This window comes from Hyaena hyaena, unplaced genomic scaffold (assembly GCF_003009895.1).
Source record: "Hyaena hyaena isolate Hyena2069 unplaced genomic scaffold, ASM300989v1 scaffold_34, whole genome shotgun sequence".
Taxonomy (NCBI): domain Eukaryota; kingdom Metazoa; phylum Chordata; class Mammalia; order Carnivora; family Hyaenidae; genus Hyaena; species Hyaena hyaena.
Genome location: NW_024080665.1, coordinates 4190174 through 4215272, shown reverse-complemented (window position 1 = coordinate 4215272; position 25099 = coordinate 4190174). Strand labels below are relative to the sequence as shown.

At 38.5% G+C, this 25099-nt stretch overlaps 1 protein-coding gene across 2 annotated transcripts in view; it reads left to right on the top strand.

Moving 5' to 3' along the window:
* The window catches only part of INTS4 (integrator complex subunit 4), a 120257-nt gene that overhangs the window by 5619 nt on the left and 89539 nt on the right, over positions 1-25099 (top strand). For both annotated transcript variants that reach the window (XM_039228713.1, XM_039228714.1), the window contains exons 3-4: positions 16322-16439; positions 22851-22957. In XM_039228713.1, coding sequence (XP_039084644.1) covers positions 16322-16439; positions 22851-22957 — 225 coding nt within the window. The remainder of the gene's footprint in view (positions 1-16321; positions 16440-22850; positions 22958-25099) is intronic.

Genomic DNA, 25099 nt, shown 5'->3' with positions numbered 1-25099 from the left:
TTTCCAAGTATTTGAATCACAGATGAATCAGAGTTCTAAACTTTATTTATTATGAAAATTATTAAGCCTATAGAAAAGTAGAGACAATACTATAATGAACTGCCAAATACCCATCTCTGGGATTTAATAGTTAACTAATATGTTGCCAAATTCGTTCCCTTTGTTTTCCTGAAGTTTTTTTAAAATATCATGATATTTTTCCCTAAAGTATTCAGTAAGGGACTTAAAAAATATATTTATTTTGAGGAGAGAGAGTGTGTGTGTGTGTTTGCATGCGTACGCATGTCCATGCATGCATGCATGCTCCGGCTTGGGGGAGGGGCAGAGGGAAGGAGAGAGAAAATCCTAAGCAGCCTCCATGCTCAGCTTGGAGACCAATGTGGGGCTCAATCTGACTTTGAAATCGTGACCTGAGCTGAAATCAAGAGTTGGACGTGGGGGCACCTGGGTGGCTCAGTCAGTTGAGCCGAAAATCAAAATGCCAACACTATTCACATATGGTGAATAGTGATCTTTTTTATCTAGATCTTTTTAAATCTAGAACAAATTTATTATTTTGGTGATGCTGATCTGATAAACTCAGTCAGTTATTTATAAAATGTCTTGTTTTCTGAATTAGTTTACTTGTTCTCTATCCCTTTTATTTACTAGGAACTGAAAGTTAGATATACAGTATAGGCTTAGTTAGATTTAGATTAAGCATATTTTTGAAATTTTTAAGAATACATTATAGATGATTTGTATTTCATATTTCATCTGTGAAATACATGTAATGTCTTCAGATGTTCACTTGCCCAACCTCCTTTTTCCCTTCAGCCTTTCTTCTTTCTATAAACTATGATTACTTAAGTCTTTTATGTATGACATGAAGGGTCTTTTCCTTTACTCCTATAATGTTCTAGCTTAGTCAGAAATGTTTGCAGTTGTCCAAACACCTTTTTTTCACTTGCTGTTCCATCAGCCTAGCACCCCTATGTCTCTTCCGCTGCCCAGTGACCTGGTCTGCCACTTTCTCTGCCAAACACATTCTTTCCTCAGAGTCTTTCACGTACATTTCCTTCTTCCTAGAACACTTCCCTCAGATGTTCATATGTCTGCTTCCCACACTTTGTTCAGGTGTTAGCTCAAGTGTCACTTTTTTCATTAAGGCCTTTTTTAATCCCTGTATTTAAAATTGAAACTGCCTCTTCTACCCCAGAACCTCCTAGCCCTCTTCCTTGATTTTGTTTTTTCCATAGCACTTGCCAGCTATATAATCCATATAATTTTCTTATTTATTTTGTTCCTCACACCAGAATGGAAGCTCATCTTGAACAGGGGTTTTTGTTTTTTTAACTGGATAGTTGATTTAAGTTGATAGTGGGGTGGTAAATTAGTATTTGTTGAATGAATGAGTGTATGCTTTGTAAGACTTTTTACTCAGTTAACAGTGGTTATTATATAGCCAGCATTTTTCTGGGTACTGGACAGGCCTCTTAGCACATTTATTAGCTCTTAGTATTACTACTGTTCATTATATATGTCTTTCTCCTTCAGACTTTAAGCTTCTAAGTCCAGAGACTACAAGTCTGTTTATCTCTGTCCCAGTGCCTGCAAAGTCCCTAGAACACTGTGGGGTGTAAATAAATGCTTCCCTCATGTTTTACATGAATTTAATCTGTGTTTCTCTTCTCCAGATTTCAGACGCTTAGTAATGTATTTTCTTAGCAATATTTACTATCTATTATATGATAATATAACTTTTTTACCACTAACCATCTGTAATAATACTTCTAAGAACAATGAACATTCGTATAGTGTGTTGGAGTTTAGACACCTCTTTTAACATGTAATATTTTATTTAGTCTTGATGACATCACCATTGTTATATCTGTAATCCAGATAAGGAAGTAAGTTTGGAGCAGTTAGTATCCAAGGGGACCCAGCTAGGTAAATTGGAGGATCTGGGTTTGAATCTGGGTTGGTTTTTTTTTTAACCTTTTGTCATGAAACATTTCAAATATGTATATTAGTAAAGAGAGCAGTTTAATTCCCATGTACCTATTACCCAGCTTAAACAGTTACCATTTTGTGGCCAAACTTGTTTTATTCTCATGCCCCCTACCCCACTTCCTCCACTCTTACCTCTCTACCATATTTTCCCTGGCATCATACCATTTAGTTTATAAATTTCAATTTATATCTCTAAACAATAAAGACTTTTTTTAGGTTTATTTATTTATGTGAGAGAGACAGAGACAGTGTGAGTGGAGGAGAGGCAGAGAACAAGAGGGAGAGAGAGAGAAGCAAGCTCCATGCTGCCGGCACAGAGCCTGATGCAGGGCTCATACCCAAAAAACTGAGATCATGACTTGAGCCTAAACCAAGAGTTGGATGCTTAACCTACTGAGCTACCCAGATGCCCCAACAATAAAGACATTTTTAAAAGACATAATCATATCATTGTCATATCTGAAAGAAAAATTGAATTCAGATATTCTGAGGTCATACCCCAGGCCCTTTAACCAGGCCGTGCTGCTGGAGTTAGTCTAGCAGATTTTGCCCCAGAGGAAATGGAGGAGAGATGCCAAGTTCATCCAGTTGTAGATAGATGACCATAGTGGTTTTTTTTTTTTTTTTTTTTTTAAATACTTTCTTCTGTTATCCAGAAATGTAGTCTTTTATATTTTAGTAGATAAACTACTTGGGCCTCTGCTTCTGTCCTCCAAATTTTTCTGTGGTCGGATAGTAGTGTTTAGACTTCTTTCACATGAGAGGTTCTTTACTTATACAATGTGCTCGATGCTGTGGAAGATATAGAACTGTGAGACATGTTCCTTGTCCTTTAGTGGCCAGTAGTATATTTGGTAGTTGGTAGAACAAATAATACATGTAGTAAGTAGTAAGGGCTAAAGTTGTTCATTTTCTCAAAATGCCCTAACTCTGTGCCAGGCTGTGTGCTTCATGTTGGAGATACAGAGATGATTATGTGATACCTAATCTGAGTCTAGTTGGGTAGGTAACACAAATGGATAATAACAACACTGTGTCGGGGCGCCTGGGTGGCTTAGTCGGTTAAGCGTCCGACTTTCGCTTAGGTCATGATCTCGCCGTTCATGGGTTCGGGCCCCGCGTCGGGCTCTGTGCTGACTGCCAGCTCAGAGCCTGGAGCCTGTTTCAGTCTGTGACTCCCTCTATCTCTCTGACCCTCCCCTGCTCACGCTGTCTCTCTCTCTCTCCTAGAAATAAATAAAATAAAAAACATTAAAAAAAAAAAAAACACAACACTGTGTCATAGGTGCTATGAAATCTGGGACAGTTTATGATGTGACCTCAAAGAAGAGGATAATCAGTTTTACTTGGGAGCAGGGGTCTAGAAAGGCATTATAGAGTAGGAGTGATGCTTGAGATGAGTCTTAAAAAACAGATTTGGGCCAGTTGGAAAACAGGAGGAAAGGCATTTTAGAAAGAAGGAGCAGTTGTGGGCAAAGGCATGGCAATGTGATAGCCTGTCATATTAGAAGGAATGCAAGTGACTGGTATAGATTTTAGGTTGAAAGCTCTTTAAGAGAGAAGACTAGAAATAGTGAAGGGCCTTGTATTTTATTGTGTGGGTATTGTTTTAGACATGTCACTCTGGGAACAGGATGGAAGATGGAGGAATTGGATGAGGGCAGAATGGGTGTTAGGTGACCAACTAGGAGACTGGTAAGTCTGTAGCAAGCTGATGAAAGCCTGAACCAGGAGAGTTTGAATGATGAGAAGAGCAGTTATTGGAGAGGGCTTCCCTGGAGGCAGTTCGTTTTAAGCTTTGGCGTTGAGGGTACCAGGGGATAACTTCAGAAAGTAAAAGAAGTAAAGCATCCAGATGAATAAAGAATGTCACTGGTCAGATGTTCTCATCTTCTTTTTGGTCTCATTCTTGCCCCCTTGCCTCCCTCTTATCTGCTAGGCTTAGTACTTCTGTTTTCTCTGTAGCTCTCTTGTGTTTGGAGGCCTGTGACTCCATTTCAGACCGTTGAAAGGCTACATAGCACTCCTCCTGCCCTCTCTCACTACAAATCATTTTTGACTAGTATTTGACTAGTCTGTTGTCTCTGAAAGACAATTATTTGATTGTGTGATATTTCAGTGATTTGAAGTCCACAAAGAATTGGCTCTTCCTTGTGTTTAAAACTGAACGGAGGCTCTCCCTTCATTCTCCAGTCTACCTTATCTCAGGAAATGTTACCAATGTCAATATAGGCCCTTAAATCAGAAACCCGAGAAAGATCCTTTACCCTTTCCTCTCCCCATACTCCCTTTCTCACCAGATCTTGTTGATTTTACTTTCAAAATATATCATGTTTCCACTGTTACCTCAGTAATCCAAGTAACTATATTTTAAAAATTTTGCTATGAAATGTAAGACATAAAGAAGAATATGTAGAGAAACCTCAAACAGCCTATTGATCTACCACAGTGTGAACACAGTGTGTAACCACCATCCAGGTCAAGAAATGGGCTATTATCAGCCTTCCATAAGCCTCCTTAACTCCCACCTAATGATTTATATCTTTTCCAAAAGATGACCACCCCTGTCCCGACTTTCAGGGTATTAACTACCTTTTAAAAATTTTTTTTACCATTAAACCTGCACTCCTAATTACAATTTATTTTTGTCTTTTTTTCTTTTTAAAGTTTGTGGATTAGATAATACAGTATGTATCCTTTTATGTGTGGCTTTTGCTCAGAATTCTACCTATGGTGTTCATCCTTATTGTTGATGGTAGCTGTAGTTCATTCATTTTTACCACAGCAGATTTGTTTGTATGAATATACCCTAATTTATTTATCCATTCCATTACTGATGAACATTTAGGCTGTCTCCACTTTTTAGCTATTACAAGAAAGAGTGCCATGAACATTTTTGAACAGATCTCCTGATATGCAGGTCTTACATTTCTGTGTTTTGTATACCCTGCAGTGAAATTACAGAGCCAACTTTTTCAAAGTGGCAGTACCAGTTTATACCCCTGTTAGCACTGTGTGAGAATTCCAATCCCACATATTTGCCAACAGTTAGAATTGTTGATCGTATTCATTTGACAGTCCTTGTGAATATGTGTGGTTTATCATTGTGGCCTTAATTTGCATTCCTTGTATTTCTGATGAAGTGGAGCAACTATAATATGTTTAATTGGCCATTTGGATATCTTTTTGGTTAATGTCTGTTTATGTCTCTTGCTTATTTTTCTTTTTCCTTATTTTTTTTAATTTTTTATTTATTTTTTTAAAATTTTTTTAATTTATTTTTTTTCCTTATTGTTTTGTATGGATTCTTTATATTCTAGGTACAAGTTCTTTAACGGCTTTAATGGTTATATGTGTTTCAAGTATCTTCTTCCTTTTTCGTTCCTCCCACCTTTCCCTCCCTGTTTGTTGCATTTGATGAAAAGAAAAGAAGTTCTTAATGTAGCTGAATTTGACCATCTTTTAATTTATTTTTGGGTTTTTCTTATCTGATGTAAGAAGGGCTTACCTACCCTGAGCTTATTGAGACATTTTGCTACATTGTTACTAGAAGCTTTATTATTTGCTTTCCACACATAGTGTTGATTTGTGTATGTTGATTAGGCATACGGAAATCCAAATGTCCTAACACCATTTATTGAAAAGAATGTCCTTCCTCCATTGTTTTGCAGTACCACCTTTGTGGTAAGTGAAGTGTCTGTATATCGGTATTTCAGGGCTTACTGTTCTATTCCATTTGTCTATTTGTCTATTTTTCTGCCAGTACCGTGCTGTCTTAGCATAGCATTGTAATAAATTTTGACGTCTGGTAGGACAAGTTCACTCACCTTGCTCTTCGTTAAGAATATCTTGGTGATTCTTGATCTTTTCATTTCTTTATGAATTTTGAAATCAGCTTGTGAAATTCTGACCCAAAACAAAGTTTCTGTTAGGATTGTGATTAGGATTGGATTAATTCTATAGTTCTGATGACATTTGGGGATTGCCATTTTATAGTATTGGGTTTTCCAGTCTATAAATGTGGTACATCCCTATTTTAATACTGTTTTATAGTTTTCTGCATGGGGGTTTTGTAGATTTTGTTAGTTATTCCTAGATATTTAATATTTTATGTTAACAGTACATAGCTGATATTCAGAAATGCAGTTGACTTCTGTTTACTAACTTTTATATCTAAAATCTTGTTAAGCACATTTAACAATTTTAATACATTATATGTAGATTATTTTGAATTTTTTACAGGTAATCGTATCAGCAAATAATGGCTTTGTTTAATATTAGTAAAATGATACCAGCTATCTTTTGGTTATAGTTTGCATGGTATACCAACAAACTATCTTTTATTTTATCTTTTATTTTTTATCTTTTATTTCTATCTTTTATTTTCATCTTTTATAGTTCTTAGATAAAAACTGTATGTTTTTTATATATACATAAAAATATATTTTAGATATGATCTATGAACAACATAGTTTTTTTTTTTAATAGTTTATTGTCAAGTTGGTTTCCATATAACATCCAATGCTCATCTCCACAAGTGCCCTCCTCCATGCCCATCACCCCCTTTCCCCTCTCCCCCACCCACATCAGCCCTCAGTTTGTTCTCAGCATTCAGGAGTCTCTCATGGTTTGCCTCCCTCCCTTTCCCCAATGATTTTTCCCCTTCTCCCCCATGGTCCTCCATTAAGTTCCTCCTAATCCACCTATGTGTGCAAACATACGGTATCTGTTCTTCTCTTCCTGACTTATTTCGCTCAGCATAACATCCTCAAGTTCCATCCATGTTGCTACACATGGCCAGATTTCATTCTTTCTCACTGCCATGTAGTATTCCATCGTATAGATAAACCACATCTTGATCCATTCGTCAGTTGATGGACACTTAGGCTCTTTCCATGATTTGGCTATTGTTGAGAGTGCTGCTATGAACATTGGAGTACGTGTGCCCCTATGCATCAGCACTCCTATATCCCTTGGGAAAATTCCTAGCAGTGTTATTGCTGGGTCATAGGGGAGTTCTAACATATAGTTAGTTTTTAAAAAATGTTTACAATTTTTAAATTGATCATTTAGTTCATTACATTTAATGTAATTATTGTGTGTAGGTTTAAAATCTACCCTCTTTATTAAATGCTTTCTATCTGTGGGGCATCTGGGAGGCTCAGTCAGTTAAGTGTCTGACTTCAGTTCAAGTCATGATCTTGCAGTCTGTGAGTTTGAGCCCCATGTTGGGCTCTGTGCTGACAGCTCAGAGCCTGGAGCCTGCTTCAGATTCTGTCTCCCTCTCTGTCTGCCCCTTCCGCTGCTCACACTCTGTCTCTCCCTCTCTCAAAAATGAGTAAACATTAAAAAAAAATAAAATGTTAAAAAAATGCCTTCTATTTGTCTTTCCTGTTTAATGTTCTTTTTCCCTTGTTTCTTGCCATCTTTTGTTTTTTTTATTAAAAAAAATTTTTTTAATGTTTTATATAGGAGACAGAGACAGAGAGCGGGGGAGGGGCAGAGAGAGAGAGGGAGACACAGAATTAGAAGCAGGCTCCAGGCTTTGAGCTGTCAGTCAGCACAGAGCCTGACGTGGGCTTTGAACCCACGAACCTTGAGATCATGATCTGAGATGAAGGTGGACGTTTAACTGACTGAGCCACCCAGGTGCCCCTCTTGCCATCTTTTGAATTAATTTTTTAAAATTCTTTCCACCACTCCTCTTTATTAGCTTGGGAATTATACATTCTTTTATACTTTTTTACTGGTTAACCTAGATATTACAACATGAATATTTTTTAATTTGAAGTGAAATTTTTAAAAATTTATTTTTATTGAAGTACAATACAATATGAATTCTTGACTTATCAAAGTCAAATGTTAGTTATATGGCACAGCTACCATTTTGGACAGCGTGAGGACTTATCTCCTTTTATCCATCTTCCTGACTTACATGAGAGTGTAATTGTATATTTTATTTTTCCATTTTTCACTCTGTAAGACAATCTTATTTTATACAAGCGATATTCATTCACATTTACTTACATAGTTGTCATCTGCTCAGAAGTATTTATCATTGCTTTTCTTTCTTTCTTGCATCGGTGACTTCATCTGAGATTATTTTCCTTTTGAGTGAAGAATACCCCCTGATATTTCCATTTTTTGTAAGTTTACTGATGACACTTCTTTGTGTTTTTTGTATGGAAGGGTTTTCTTTTACTTCCATTCTTGCAGAATTTATTTCTACTTATTTATTTTTTAAGTTTATTTATTTTGAGGGAGAGATAGACTGAGGGCAGAGAGGGAGGGAGGAAGAGAGAGAGAGAGAAAGAGATGGAGAGAGCGCAGACCCTGGTGTGGGCCTCAGTCCTCATGAACCAGTAGATCATGACTTGAGCTGAAATCAAGAGTTGGACTAAGCCACCCAGATGCCCCAGACATCTCATTTTATTCTGTTATCTTCTCGTCTGAGTTTTCATTCGTCTTCTTGTGCTTCATTCTGGACCTATCATCTGTTCACTAATTCTCTTTTCACCTTGTCTAGTCTCCTGCTAACCTGTCCATTTGTTCTTAATTTCATTTATTGCTTTTTGTCATTTCTATAATTTCTTTTTTTTAAAAATTTATTTATTGTTTAATTTACATCCAAATTAGTTAGCATATGGTGCAACAATGATTTCAGGAGTAGATTCCTTACCCATTTAGCCCATCCCTCCTTCCAGCAACCTTCTGTTTGTTCTTTATGTTTAAGAGTCTTTTATGTTTTGTCCCTCTCCCTGTTTTTAAATTATTTTTGTTTTCCTTTCCTTATGTTCATCTGTTTTGTTTCTTAAATTCCTCATATGAGTTAAGTCATATGATATAGATCTCTCTCTGAATGACTAATTTCACTTACCATAATACCCTCCAGTATTACCCTCCTAATTTCCCTACTCTACCCTATTCATTTCACTTAGCATAATATCCTCCAGTTCCATCCATGTAGTTGCAAATGACAAGATTTCATTCTTTTTGATTGCCAAGTAATACTCCATTGTATATAAACAACATCTTCTTTATCGATTCGTCTGTTGGACATTTGGGCTCTTTCTATACTTTTTTGGCTATTGTCGATAGTGCTGCTATAAACATTGGAGTGCATGTGCCCCTTTGAAACAGCACACCTGTATCCCTTGGATAAATACCTAGTAGTGCAATGGCTGGGTTGTAGGGTGGTTCTATTTTTAATTTTTTGAGGAACCTCCACACTGTTTTCCAGAGTGGCTGTACAAAAGAGTGCAAAAGAGATCTTCTTTCTCTGCATCCTCACCAACATCTGTTGTTGCCTGAGTTGTTCATGTTAGCCATTCTGACGGCTGTGAGGTGGTATCTCATTGTGGTTTTGATTTGTATCTTTCTGATGTGGAGTGAGGCTGAGCATCTTTACATGTGTTGGTTGGCCAGCTGGATGTCTTCTTCAGAGAAGTGTCTGTTCATGTCTTTTGCCTATTTCTTTAGTGGATTCTTTGTTTTTTGGGTGTTGAGTTTGATAAATTCTTTATAGATTTTGGATACTAACCCTTTATCTGATATGTCATTTGCGAATATCTTCTTCCATTCCATCGATCGCCTTTTAGTTTTGCTGATTGTTTTCTTTGCTGTGCAGAAGGTTTTTATTTTGACAAGGTCCCAATAGTTCACTTTTGCTTTAGTTTCCCTTGCCTCTAGAGACATGTTGGGTAAAAGCTGCTGCAGCCTAGATCAGAGAGGTTTTGGCCTGCTTTTTCTTCTAGGATTTTGATGGCTTCCTGTCTTACAATTAGGACTTTCATCCATTTTGAGTTAATCTTTGTTTGTGGTGTAAGAAAGTGGTCCTGGTTCATTTGTTTGCATGTCGCTGTCCAGTTTTCCCAGCACCACTTGCCGAAGAGACTGTCTTTATTCCATTAGATATTCTTTTCTGCTTTGTCAGAGATTAGTTGGCCATACATTTGTGGGTCCATTCTGAGTATTCTGTTCCACCGATCTGAGTGTCTGTTTTTGTGCCAGTACCATACTGTTTTGATGATTATAGCTTTGCAATATGTCTCGAAGTCCTGGAGTGTGATGCCTCCAGCTTTGGTTTTCTTTTTCCAGATTGCTTTGGGTATTCAGGGTCTTTACTGGTTCCATACAAGTTTTAGGATTGTTTGTTCTAGTTCTATGAAGAATGCTGGTGTTATTTTGATAGCTATTGTATAATTTCCTTTCTTTTTGAAATTCTAGTTCTCTGGTAAAATTCTCAGTTTTCTTTTTATCATAATAAATAATGTTTTTATCAAAATAAAATTATGTTTTTAACAAAATAAGTGGAATTATTTTTTTTTCAAAATTTTATTTAAATTCTAGTTACATACAGTGCAATATTAGCTTCAGGAGTAGAATTCAGTGGCTCATCACTTACATACAACACCCAGCGCTCATCCTAACAAGTGCCCTCCTTAATGTCCATCGCGCATCTAGCCCATCCCCCACCGGCTTTCCTCCATCAGCTCTTAGTTTGTTTTCTGTCATTAAGAGTCTCTTACGGTTTGTTTCCCATTCTTTTTTCCCCTCTCCCATATGTTCATGTGTTTTATTTCTTAAATTCCATATATGAGAGAAATCATATGGTATTTGTTTTTCTCTGACTTATTTTGCTCAGCATAATACACCCTAGCTCCATCCATGTTGTTACAAATGGCAAGATTTCATTCTTTCTAATGGCTGAGAAATATTCCATTATGTATATATACCACATCTTCTTTATCCATTTATCAGCCAGTGGACATTTGGGCTCTCTCCATAGTTTGGCTGTTGTTAATAATGCTGCTATAAACATTGGGGTGCATGTCCCCCTTGGAATCTGTATTTTTGTATCCTTTGGGTAAATACCTAGTAGTGCAGCTGCTGGATCATAGGGTAGTTCTATTTTTAACTTTTTGCGGAACCTCTGTACTGTTTTCCATGGTGGCTGCACCAGTTTGCATTCCAATGAACAGTGCATGAGGGTTCCCCTTTCTCCACATCCTTGCCAACATCTGTTGTTGCCTGAGTTGTTGATGTTAGCCATTCTGACAGGTGTGAAGTGGTATCTCATTGTGGTTTTGATTTGTATCTTTTTGATGATGAGTGATTTTGAGCATCTTTTCATGTGTCTGTTAGCCATCTGGATGTCTTCTGTGGAAAAATGTCTATCCGTCTCTTCTACTCTTTTCTTTTTTTTTTTTTTTATGTTTTATTTATTTCTGAGAGAGAGACAGCCTGAGCAGGAGAGGGTCAGAGATCGAGGAAGATACAGAATCTGAAACAGGCTCCAGGCTCTGAGCTGGCTGTCAGCACAGAGCCTGACGCGGGGCTCGAACCCACGAGCTGTGAGATCATGACCTGAGCCGAAGTCGGATGCTTAACCGACTGAGCCACCCAGGCACCCCACTTGTGCTTATTTCTTAACTGACTTATTTGTTTTTTGGGTGTTGAGTTTGATAAGTTCTTTATAGATTTTAAGCGCTTTATCAGGTATGTCATCTTTTCCTATTCCATAGGCTACCTCTCTTTTAGTTTTGTTGATTTTTCCCATAAGCAGAATTATTTTATTTATTTAGTGTTTAGAGAGAGGAAGAGGGACAGAGGGAGGGAGGGGCAGAAGGGGAGGGAGAGAAATAATCCCAAGCAGGCTCCATGTCCTGCTGTGGGCTTCAATCTCATGACCTGTGCTGAAGTCAAGAGTCAGACACTCAACCGACTGAGTCACCCAGGAGACCTGAGCAGAATTATTTGAAAATCTGTGTCTGATAACTCCAGTAAATAGATCCCTGTGGCTATGTCTTCTCATTTCTCTTCATGTTATCTGATCTGCTAGCATGCTTTATTTCTTATTAGGCAATGTATTTCCACAATTGTTTTTAAAAATAATTTAAGGCTTAGGATGACTTATTTTATTTAAAAAATTTTTATTTTAGAGAGAGAGTGGGGTAGAGGGGCAGAGGGAGAGGGAGAGAGAATCCCAAGGGAGCCTCACATGTGGCTTCATCCCAAGACCCTGGGATCATGACTTGAGCTGAAAGCAAGAATTGGACACTCAATTGGCTAAGCCACCCAGGGCCCCAGGAAGACTTATTTTAATCCAGAGACTATTTGTTTCTACCTAGAAATCCAAGAAAACATTCTCCTTTCAGGAAATAAATTATTCAGAACTAAGCTGCAGTCCCTTCTGAAGTCTGTGTGTTTTTATTTACTCTGACTCATGCTCTTGTAGCCTTTTGGAGCCCTGATCCAAAATGATGGGATTAATCAGGCTGCCCCTTTTCCCTCTCCTGCCCTTAGCCTTACACTCTAGCCATTGCGCCCCTGGCCTCACCTGGCTGTCAGAAGCTCTGTTTACTTTGCCACTCATTTCTCTATCCCCTCATCCCCCTGATTGGCAGAAGCCTGAAGAAAAAGCAGCCCCACACTCCAGGCGAGCCCTTCTGGGTTCTTTCCTTGCATGATTCTTCTTTAATTATTCATTTATCTTCTAGTTTTCTAATACTGTCAAATACACACATGTATACACATACCCACACTTTATATGTATACACACATACATATATCTGTATGTACACACACACTTTTTTGACATCCAAGTACTTTCTAGTTTTCCTCAGCAGAAAGATGGATCTGAATTCTCTAGCCTTGCCCTTAACAGAAGTGGGAGTCTTTTGCTGGACTTAGACAAATTAAAAGTATTTTGCCATCTACTTTTGCCCCTTCCAATCCAATCATTACATTGAGGCCGGATCGATATTTCAAATATTCAGATATGTTAATGTCATTCTCCTGTTTATGGTTCATCGAAGGATTTTTCTTGCTCTTCGGAAAAGATTATCCATTTCTTTTTTTCAACAGTGAACAAATGTGTGTTAAATTCCTGCTGCATGGTAGGCACTATCAGAGATACTTGCCATAATTCTCAAAAGAGATGCAATACCTGTTTGTTTCTTTAGCCTCATCTCATGTCAGTGTACATTTTAGCCACATTGGGCTTTTTTTTTTTCAGTTCTGGAAGTTGTGATATTCTTTCGTGACTAAGGACATTGATTCATTCTATTCCCACTGCCTCAAATTAGATCAGCATCTCTTTGACTATAATATGTAGAGTTATTTGAAAGTCATGTCTGATATGTTATATGCTTTCAGAGAACTCTGTATTTTTGCTTTGCTACTTTGTAGTTATTAAATGGACATTACTTGGAATGCCTGGGTGGCTCAGTCGGTTAAGCGTCTGACTTCGGCTCAGGTCATGATCTCACGGTTCTGGGTTCGAGTTCCGTGTCTGGCTCTGTGCTGACAGCTAGCTCAGAGCCTGGAGCCTGCCTCAGATTCTGTGTCTCCCTCTGTCTCTGACCCTCCTCTGCTCATGCAATCTCTCTCTCAGAAACAAATAAACCATTAGAAAAAAAATGGACATTACTTGATAAATGTCTACCTTGCCCATTAAACTTTTCTGAGAGAACAGTGTATCCCCATGGACTGGTACAGGGTGGCTCCTCGTGTGCAGGGAATCCATGGTGAACACAGAGTAAATGAATCATTTACTGAGTGAATTAAGGAAAACACGTGGTTCTTCCTTTTCTTCCATTCTTCCTTTTATTTTTATTAGAATGTACATAGGGCTTTCTTGGCATTTTGCTAGTCACTGTAGTGGCTCACAGGCCAGTTGGGGAAAGACACAATCGCAGTACAGTGCACTATAGTGAAGGGCATGATAAAGGGTTGGACCAAGGTCCTGGGGTTGTCCAAGAGGAAGGGCTTCCATGTCCAGTTCAGGGATCAGAGATGACTTCCTGGAGTTAATACATCTACGGGACAGGAGTGAGTGGGTGTGGGAGAAAGGGAAAGCATTCTAGGTAGAAGAACCATCTAAGTGGAAGTACAGAAGCTGAAGCGGCATGGGATCACTGGTAGGGACGTGTGGGAGCTGACATAGTGGCTTGTCTTGGGGGCCTTTGTGGCAGGCTAAGCAGCTCAGGTTTCTTTTGTGTAGAAGACTGTGAGTTTTTGAAGGGTTGCATATATTTATATAGATTTAAAAATGTACACTCTTTCTAAAAATTGCATTGGCGATATTTATTATAACAAATTCAAATACTGTGGAAGTGTATAAAAGAATGAGATTTGCCCCCCAAAATCAGCTAATAAACAAAATGTACTCTTCAGAGATCACTCTGCAGAGAATCAATGCAAACAGTTTTGTATGCATTTTTCTAGAATTTTATATAAGGTATTTTAGAATTTCCCATATTTTGGGTTTGTAACTTTCTTCTGCCTGGAATGCTTCTCCCTTAAATTTTCCTATGACTCTGACTCAGTTAAGTGTCCTCTCAAAAGTTGTGTCCTCAGAGTGGGATATATTTTCTTTTGCCAGGCTTATCTTATTTGAATATAAGATCTTATCTATTTGAATATAAGATCTGTGAGAGCAGGAATTGCTTCTGCTTTATTCACCATTGTGTCCCCAGTAGCTGGAATGACGTTTGGCACAAAGCAGGCACCTGTTGTATGTATGTTGAATGAATAAATTAATTAGCATTTTAGGTAGAATATAGAACTTTCCTGTGGTTTTTCCAAGAAGTTAAGTTTGGTTTGGTAACTCCACAAACATACACAAAAGGAGAGATAATAAAATGAGCCTTCAGATCATTTTCATCCAGCTTCAATACTTATCAACATTTTGCAGTTCTTGTTTTGATGCATTTACCCCAACTTTTTTGAGGTAGGGCAAATCCCAAGCAGCATATCATTTCACCTGTAAATACTTAATTTTCTATGTTTAACAAATAAGGACTTCTTTTAGGGCTTAAAAAAAATCACACTTAGTAATCCTTAATAGCAGCAAATGCCTAGTTCATGTTGCTTTCATTGATTGTCTTAAAGAAGACTTGGTATAGTTGGTTGGTTTGAAGCAAAATTCACACATTGCATTGGGGCCTCTGGGTGGCCCAGTCGGTTGAGTGTCGATTCTTGATTTCATCTCAGGTCATAACTTTCATGGGTTTTTACTTGCTCTTCATGGTACCTCTGTGAGTACCATATTCACAGAGGTTCAGTTCAGGTCTTATTACTCTCCACATGAAGGATTGATGGTCGGGGAGAGGAAGGCAGGACACCAATATCTGACTGCCTCCTCTGTGTCACTCCTGTGCTAGTCATTTCCTTTGGGTGCCTTCTGAGGTTGTTCACAGGCAAGCCTTAGAGAGGTTAATTAGCCTGTTCAAGACAGAGCTTATTTGTCAAGGTTTCAGACTTAGATTTGGCCAGTTCCAAATTCCTTTCTCTTCCCCACGGTTAAGTTCCCAAGAAAACGACTTTCCCAAGGTTATATCCATGGTAAGTGACATGCCAGGATTCTAGATCCTCTGACTCCATGCCTGTTGCTTCTCCCACTTCAGACCTCCTTGTTGTGCCTTGTCACTTCCTTAGAAACTGTAGATGGGAGGTGGGAAGTCGGTCATATCTAGAAGGCACTTCACCTTTTGAGCGTACATTTAAGTAATTTTGTCTTTGGTATAGAAACATGATGACCTAATTTTACCATTGGTGAGGTACTTTTTGTCCCCATTTCACATTTATATATGTTCAATACATATATATGTGTGTGTATATATACGTACACACACACACACATCTCCATAGTGCCACATATTGTGCTATGTAATGAACAAAAAGACATGTTTCTTTTTGACTTTGGGGGGAAATTGCTCACTGTAGAAATCCCGGTGCAGGTTAGAGACCACCTCCCAGTATCGTGGCTAAAAGGGCCAGGCTAATTTCTTAGTCTGTCTTGCACCTGGGGCCCAGGCACAAATCCTAGACCCCGACAATTAGATTGACCTGCCTCAGACTTCTAATCAGGATCTGGAGGTTCAAAAGAGCAGGTAGGGTGAGAGATTCTCTTTGATGCAGCAGTGGCTGCAGCACCCAGGTTTCAGGGCCTCTGAGAGCAGTGGTGCTGGCACCACTGGGTACCCAGTGCTGGCGGGAGTGGTGGTGTAAGTTGTTGTACTTCATGTCTGATGTTGCTGCACAGTGGAGGAAGGGCACTTTTAGTCCCAAAAGCATGTTTCTGGTGGGAAGGTAATGATATCAGGAGGGCATAAAAAAATCCCTATTCACTTTACAGTATTTAGGTGTAACATAGTGTTTTGAGAAAAGCTCTCTCACCTGAAGTTTATAAAGTTAATTTTCAGAAATAAAGCTTTAGGATACTTGGATCATTGAATCTCTTTTGAGGTGTTAGTTTCCCACGTTCCTGTCTGTTGGTTAGCTGAGACTAGAGTATCAAGGTTAACAACAGCTGCTTTTGTTCCAGGAGAATGATCCATCTGTAAGACTGAAAATTGCATCGTTGTTGGGTTTATTATCGAAGACTGCAGGATTTTCACCAGACTGCATTATGGATGATGCCATTAACATCCTGCAGAATGAAAGTAAGTTGCAGTTTAAAAGCTATATAATCAGTGCAGAAGCCTTTAGTTCTGTTTGTATAGAATTTAGGATGAGGTTTTCTTGTGTTGGTTGTTAATGAAAAGGAATTTGGGCTCCTTGGTGGAGCACCCCGATTCTTGGTTTCAACTTGGGTCGTGATCTCACATGTGGGCTCAAGCCCTGCGTTGGGCTCTGTCATAGTGCAGAGCCTGCTTGGGATCCCCTCTCTCTCTCTCTCTACCTCTCCCCTGCTCTCTCTCTCTTGGTTGCGCTCTCAAAAATAAACTAAAACAAAAAAAAGTTAAAAAAAAAGAAATTTGAGGGACACCTGGATGGCTCAGTCAGTTAAGCGTCTGACTTCGGCTCAGGTCATGATCTCTCGGTTCATGGGTTCAGGCCCCGCGTCGGGCTCTGTGCTGACAGCTCAGAGCCTGGAGCCTGTTTCAGATTCTGTGTCTCCCTCTCTCTCTGACCCTCCCCTGCTCATGCTGTCTCTCTCTCTCTCACTCTCTTTCAGAAATAAATAAAACATTAAAAAATTAAAAAAAGAAAATTTGAGGATGATTCAATAAGACATGCATATATATTTACATATATAGAGATAAAATACAGTTTTGTCTCTTAATAGCTGTCATTTATTGACTTTTACTTAAGGTAGGTTACATATGATGGAAGATAGATGTTATTGTCTTTATATTTTAGGTAGGGAAACTGAAGCTCAGGGAAGTTAACTAACTTGTTCACGGTTACATTGTATGTGATAAGATGATGTTTTGTATGTGTGTGATGTTCTGTTGACTGTACTAATTCAAACCATGAAAGGTGCGGTCCTGGTCGTGTGGTCTCTCATACTTCAGTTCCTAGAAAAGTGACCTCTAGGTCTCACATGTTATTGCTTCATGTTCGCTTCTCATGTTGCCCACTAAAATTATTCTGCGCATTTAGGTGAAATGGAAAACTATTTCACCTTAAAATTTTTTTTGATTATCCAGTTTTATTTGTGCATAAGATTCTGTTATAGAGTCATTGCCTTACATGCCTTAATATTTATTTTTAAATTAAATACAAAGGAACCCTTTGCTGCTGTTTTCTGAAAATATTTTAATTTTGTTTGAATTGATCATAGTTTCAAAGAATAGTTTTATTTCACTTTTGCGTATACATATTTAGATAAATATGATTTTAAATATCAACATTTAGTTTATAAATGTGAGAGGTTATGAGAGTAATAAAGGGCCAGTGAATTCAAAGACCACCTAAATTCATTTATTGAACAATGTTTAATTATAACAAGTGTCTTACATATGTGGCCCATTGGCTGAAGTTGAGAATGTTTAAAATTTTGTTAGAAATAACTTCATACTGGGGTGCCTGGGTGGCTCAGTTGGTTAAGTTCTGACTTCAGCTGAGGTCATGATCTCACAATTCGTGAGTTCAAGCCTGTGTTGGACTCTGTGCTGACAGCTCAGAGCCTGGAGCTTGCTTTGGAACCTGTGTTTCCCTCTCTCTCTGTCTTTCCCCAGATCACGCTCTGTATCTCTCTCAAAACATAACCATTAAAAAAAAAGGAACTTCATACTAAAATTTTACTTGTATTGAATTTTGACCCAAGACTTTTAATTCACAGAAAACAAAGACTATACCTTAAAAAAATGTTATTTCCAGATGAGAATGTGTTTTAATGAAATGCTAATATAATGACAATAAAGAAAACATTTAAAAAATACTCCTGTAAAATGTTTTACATATTATCTTTTATTTACATACATTTTATATGATTGTACTTAATTTGTGTTTTATTATACTCAACATTTCATACATTTTGTCCCATGTTTCTATATCATCTTCATAATATTTAAGGTATTGATTAAATACCAACAGTTACAGTACCATGTTTCTAATTTTTTGCTCTTGTAGATAGTGGTTAAAAAAATCCATTTCTTTTAAAAGCACAAAACAATTACATTGCCTCAGTATCAAAGTATCCTTTTTTCCCCCAGGGAAAGTTCTTATAGAATTTAGCTATATACCTATAAGAATTTCACACTTTAAGATTAGGGATTTTATAGAGTCATATACTTATTGAGCTATAAATGGCCTTATAGAGATCTTGTATAGATTCCTTCATTTTGCAGGTAGAAACTGAAGTCCCAGAGAGATAAAGTGAGTTGAAATGAGTTCATTTAGCCAAGAGTTGCAGAACTGAGAACTTAAGTGCAGTGATCTTTCTTGTAGACCATGGTTTAACTGAAACACTTTACCTCTAAAATAGAAACATTATAAGAGAGGGTTAATCTGAATGCAAACCTCATCCTATCCTTAGACTCAGGGGCACCTGAGTAGCTCAGTCAGTTAAGGGTCCAGCTTCAGCTCAGATCATGATCTCATGGTTTGTGGGTTAGAGCCACACATCAGGCTATGGGCAGTTTGTGGGTTCAAGCCCTGCATCAGGCTCTGGATTGGTAGCTGAGTTCAGAGCCTGGAGCCTGCTTTGGATTCTGTGTCCCCTGCTCTCTCTGCCCCTCCCCCGCTCGGTCTCTCTTTCAAAAATAAACATTAAAAAAAAAAAAAAGAGAGAGCAACTCAAATTATGTGGTAAACATGGAAATAGCTGTTTTACTTTTTGTTAAATAGTCTAATGTTTCTTACTTAATTGTCTCGAAGAGATTTGATCTAGGTCTTCTCCTGCTTTCCAGTTCCTCGCCTGCCTAGATTCATAGTAGAAGATAGAATGGAAGGGACAATAGAGATCTGGTTCAAGCCTTTTATTTCATTGCTGCATGAACTCCAGGGAGGTAAAGTGACTGCTGAAGTCACCTGGTCTAAGCCACAAACTAGAATTAGGTAAGAGTCTTTTAGATTATCAGTCTAGTGTGTGCTTTCAAATCCAAGAGTGTGGGCCACCGTCTGGACCAGAAGCCTTTCATTTCATTCCATCTTACGCATGAGCTCTGCAACTCCTTGTCACACACGGGACTAGGCACTTTGAGGGTGTCAGGTATCTCTGCGTCTCTAGTACATATCATACCAGCAATGAATACACAAAGCTTGCTGTAGAGGAGGTTTAATCAGAATAGTGTGGGAGCAGAAGAGAGGGTGAGGCGAGTGCTGACTGGTAGGGTCCAGAAAGGCTTAATGAAGAGGTATGTTTGGAAAGGCAGGGATGGGGAAGGGTTGTACCAAGAAGAAAGAACATGATGATAAAAGGTAGAGAACTGGGAAAATATGAGATACTTGCAGAGTAAGTTTCTAAATTGTTTCATGAGAGATAAGCAGGGGGTGGAGGGCTTTAGGATGAAAAACGGGTAAAATGTTTAGAAGCCTGAGGGTAGGTAGTCCTGAGTGCTGAGGATTTTGAATGTCACTTTTGTAGGTACTGGGAACCATGTATATAATGTTTTTGGGGGCAAGGGCATGAGGGAATGAAGTCTGGTTTTAGGAAGATAATTTGGTAGCTCTGAGGAATTCGGTTTCATGAACTAGATTGTTTAGGGAAGAGTTGTTGAAGGTTTACTTATTATCTATGTGAAGATAATTACAACCTGCGGTTACAGTGTAGGTCTGGAACTCAGAAGACAGACTAGAGTTTAAGATTTAGATTAGATTTATGATTTATCAGAAGCAAGAATTAAGCTTAAAAAGGCTTATGTACAAATAATTTAGAGGGTGGTGGGGTAGTGCTGGATATTTCTTCACATCTTTTCTATCTTCTCTAAGTACCATCTTTTTTCTTTGTGGCCTCTTTGATATTGGAGACTTCTTGATGATCTTTGGTTTTGCATTTAAATTTAAGACCAGGCACTGAAAAGCTGATTGGTAGTTCTGTGTGAAGGGACAGGGCTGGTCAATTGGTAGCCTCTGCTCTAGGATGACCTAGAGTTCGTGAGTCTCCTGTTTTCTGCTAGGAGGACAGAGAGATTCCATGATTTTGATGCCGAGGCTGCTGAAGGGGGTTAGGGAGGGGGAGAGGAATGTCTTATTTATCAGTGTGTTACTATCACTTAATCTCCTCTTCACTATGTCTTCTCCCCAGTCCTCACTTGCTTTCCTTTCTGGTCTTATTTCTATATGGAATAAACTTCCCATTTCAGTGGTCACTTGGCTGTGTAGGATAGAGAGGAAGGCAGAGGTCCACCTGCTTCTTACAGAGACCTCAGAGAAATTCCTGCCTTATTCCCATTTTTATTTGTGTGTTGTGGTTATTGCTTTAAATCTCCTAATTTTTTAGGGTGATGTAGCTAGAATGTATTTCCTTTATAGTGATATCCCCCTCAGTAGGCATGTACAGTTAAGTTTCTCCATTTGCTAAAGATTTTTCATCTTTGATGCTTTCCATCTCCGAAAAATTTGACTTTTCTTGTGTAGTTATCTTTATTTGCCTGGGGTTTTGTATGTGTGTCTTTATATCTTTTTAATTTCTTTACTCATATTAATGAGGTTTTAGGAAAGAATAATAAAAGATATGTTCAATCTATTATATTTAACCAGAAGTCTTACTAAGAGGTTATAGATCCAGTGTCTGTCCTCCCTCCCTGCCTCCCTTCTTTCCTTCCTTCCTTCCTTCCTCCCTCCCTCCCTCCCTCCCTCCCTTTTTGTGCAAGTCGGGGAGAGGGCCAGAGGGAGGGAAGGAATCTTAAGCAGGCTCCATACCCAGTGGAGAGCTGAAGCGAGACTGGATCTCACAACTGCGAGATCATGACCTGAGCCAAAATTAAGAGTTGGATGCTTAACAGACTGAGCCACTCAAGTGTCCACCTCAAGTGTTGTGTTTTGCTTTCTTTTTTTCAAGATTTTATTTTTAAGTAATCTCTGCACCTAACATGGGTCTCGAACTCACAACCCAGATATGAAGAGTTGCATGCTCTACCATCTGAGTCAGCCAGGTGCCCTGCCAGTGTTTTCTGATCTTTAGTCATTTTATATGTCATTTACACCATTTTTACATATTTGTTTCACATTTATACTATGGTTTACTTAATATTTCTCTTAAGTGGACAAATTTTTCTTATTTAAAGAGACTTAATGGTAAAAGGAAATTAGTGTCATGTGACATCAATAGATAGTAACTGCAATTTTTTTTAAAAATTTTTTTAAGGTTTTTATTTATTTCTAGGAGAGAGAGAGGGAGACAGTGTGAGCAGGGGAGGGTCAGAGAGAGAGGCAGTCACAGACTGAAACAGGCTCCAGGCTCTGAGCTGGCAGTCAGCACAGAGCCCGACGCGGGGCCGAACCCACGAACCGCGAGATCATGACCTAAGCGAAAGTCGGACGCTTAACCGACTAAGCCACCCAGGCGCCCCAGTAACTGCAATTTTTATTATGTTCATGAAAGTATATACATAGTTATTAATGTAAAAATGATTATTTGAATGCCACCTAAAATCCTCGTATACAGCCAGCATTAAAAGAACCATATTTTGTTACTAAAAAGAGAATGTAGACAAAGAAGAGAATCTGGCTGATTGATATTGATTTATTTGGATTTGGGTCTTTGCCTACTCATTAAACATTCATTGAGCATATAATGAGTTGTAACCATTTCAGAGAATGCAAAAATGAATAAGACGGGGGCGCCTGGGTGGCTCAATTGATCAAGCATCCGACTTCGGCTCAGGTCATGATCTCATGGTTCATGGGTTCAAGCCCCGCGTCGGTCTCTGTGTTGACAGCTAGCTCAGAGCCTGGAGTCTGTTTCAGATTCTGTATCTCCATCTCTCTCTGACCCTCCCCTGCTCATGCTGTCTCTCTCTCTTTCAGAAATAAATAAAACATTTAAAAAATTTTTTTAAATGAATGACACAATCATTGCCTTCAGGGATCTTTCATTCTCTTGGTTTAGTCTGATACAAAAATAAATAAGTAAAGTGTTAGAGCTGGTGTATAGGGTGCAGTGGAAGCACAGAGGAGGAAGTAGTCAGTTCTCGTTGGGGAAGAAGGAAAAGGTCTGTTAACAGGTGGCACTTCAAGATTAGTAGGTGTTTCCTGGGTATTGGGGTTGAGAATGGAGTTGGGTGTGGGTGGAGGCATTCAAGGAGATTGGCCTGAGCAAAGATAGGGGGATATGAAATCATAAGTAGTTGGATAAAAGGGTGCTAGAGGAGACTTCAAAGAGATGAGGCTAGATAGGCAGGCAGAGCTAGACCTCATGGAAGGACTGGTATGTATGTGTGTATGCCCTGCCCAGGAATTTGGACTTTATCTTGAGGGCAGTGAAAACCCTTGAATTAGTCCTGTAGCGGATTCAAAGGTTTAGACATGATCCCTTTAGGAACTTCGATTTGGTTGAGGGGAATCAAGAATCAAAGAGAGGAACCTAGCTAACAAAAATTTACATTCTTTACACAAGTAAATTTAGTTTCTGTAGTGATCACCTTTTGAAATTGTGCAACCCAACTTTGTATCTTCCTTTCTAGAGTCTCATCAAGTCCTAGCCCAACTGTTGGACACTTTGCTTGCAATTGGCACTAAACTCCCAGAGAATCAAGCTATCCAGATGCGATTAGTTGATGTTGCCTGCAAGGTAAGAGAATGATGGGGTTGTACCTTTCTTGAATAGCTTGCAATGCCTGAAGAGGTGGTATGAACTATAAGAACTGCTTAGCTCCATCCTAAATCTGTAACTGAGGATTGCCAAGGACTCTTTTTAAAAAAATTTTTAAAGAATGTTTATTTTTGAGAGAGAGAGAGACAGAGCATGAGCATGGGAGGGGCAGAGAGAGACGGAGATGCAGAATCCAAAGCAGGCTCCAGACTCTGAGCTTTAGCACAGAGCGCAACGCGGAGCTTGAACTCACGAACCATGAGATCATGACCTGAACTGCAGTTGGACGCTCAACCGACTGGCCACCCAGGTGCCCCTGCCAAGGACCCTTAATGGTTTTATGACCTGCCTCTTTTTTCTGTTTCTTGATGTTGGATTAGGTTAAAGCTGAGTAACTAGTTATGAAATGAACTTCTTCATCCTCCCAAAAGAAATGAAGATTATTATAGTAGCTGCTATGTATACTGTGTCTACTATATGCACTCTGCTTATTATGGTACTTAGTATTCGGCTTTTCATGTGCTCCTCATGGTTCTTTAGGTAATTACTGTTATCCCTGTTTTATAGAGGTGGGAACTGAGGTTTAGGAAGTTTAACTTGCCTAAGCTTTCACAGCTAGGAAGTTGCAGAACCAGGGTGTAAACTCTAGTTTCTCTGATTCCAAAACCTGTGTTCTTATTATTATGCTTTATTGCCTCAATAAATAGACCAACTACAAAGAAAAACATGTTTGGGAAGATTTTTTAAATTTTTTTTTTTTAATGTTTGTTTATTTTGAGAGAGAGTGAGTGAGCAGGGGAGGGGCAGAAAAGAGAGGAAGAGAGAGAATCCCAAGCAGGCTTGCCCAGAGACTGATGTGGGGCTTGAACCCATGAACCGTGAGATCATGACCTGAGATGAAACCGACAGTGGGACGCTTAACCGACTGAGCCACCCATGCGCCCCTAGGTTATTTTCTAACTATAAAAGAAATACATATATGTTGTACCATTTGATTTAATTTGCAACTTTTAATTAGCTGCCTTTTGTACATAACAGCAACTTCTAAACCTTATAAAATTGGTTTTACTTTTTTTTTTTAGTTTATTTTGAGAGAGAGAGAGAGAGAGAAAGAGAGGGAGGGAGGAAGTTGGGGAGGTACAGAGAAAGGGAGAGGGAGAGAGAGAATCCTAAACAGGCCCCACTCTCTCAGTGTAGAGACTGACACAGGGCTTGATCCCATGAACTAGGAGATCATGACCTGAGCTGAAACCCAGAGTCCGATGCTTAATGGACTGAGCCACTCAGGTGCCCCAAATTGGTTTTACTTTAAATCTTCTTGATAAATTTGAGAATATAAGAAGATAAGTGCGTTTGAGTTGTGGAATCGTATTACATGCATGGAATTAGAGGACTATATCTGAGGCCCAGGAAGAAGAATGTTTTGTTTATCTTCGTAAACAACAGCAAACAAATCCCAAACAGCTCAACAAGTACAATATTAAAAGCCTTAAGTGGAAAAAAGCTAGGGATTGTGTTTTTGATGGAGTAGGTCTCCCACGTGAGGGAACAATGTATCTCTGAGGTTGTGCTTGTGAGAAAAGTGTCCTACTAAGTGGATTGTTGTGCCTGAGGTAACAGTTTTTTAAGTTTGCTTTAAATAAACATTTTATTATAAAAATTTATAGTGAAGATTAAAGAAAGAACTACGCTTATAATTCACTCTTCAGAGGTAACCAGCACTGTCTTTTTGGCGTCTTACTTTCTAATTTTTTTCCATATCTAGATCGTTTGCTGTTTTTTTAAACACATAGCTCTAATCATAATTTCTGTAGTTTTGCACTTTGCTTTTTCACTTACATTATAACAAGTATTTTATATTGTAAATGTTTTGTAAATATTTTCAATGGATGGATGATATCTTGTCCAATAATTAAACCACAGGTTACCTAACCATTCTCCTATTATTGGACATTTATATTGTAACCACTTTTAAATTGTAAATAATACCACAGTGAATATTGTTAGTCTAAAATAATTTTTGTATTTAGTTTTATTTCCTAGACATAGGTTGTCACCTATTAGAGGTGTCACTCTAATGAGTTTTTTTTTTTTTGTATTTCTTTTTTTTTTTTTTTTTTT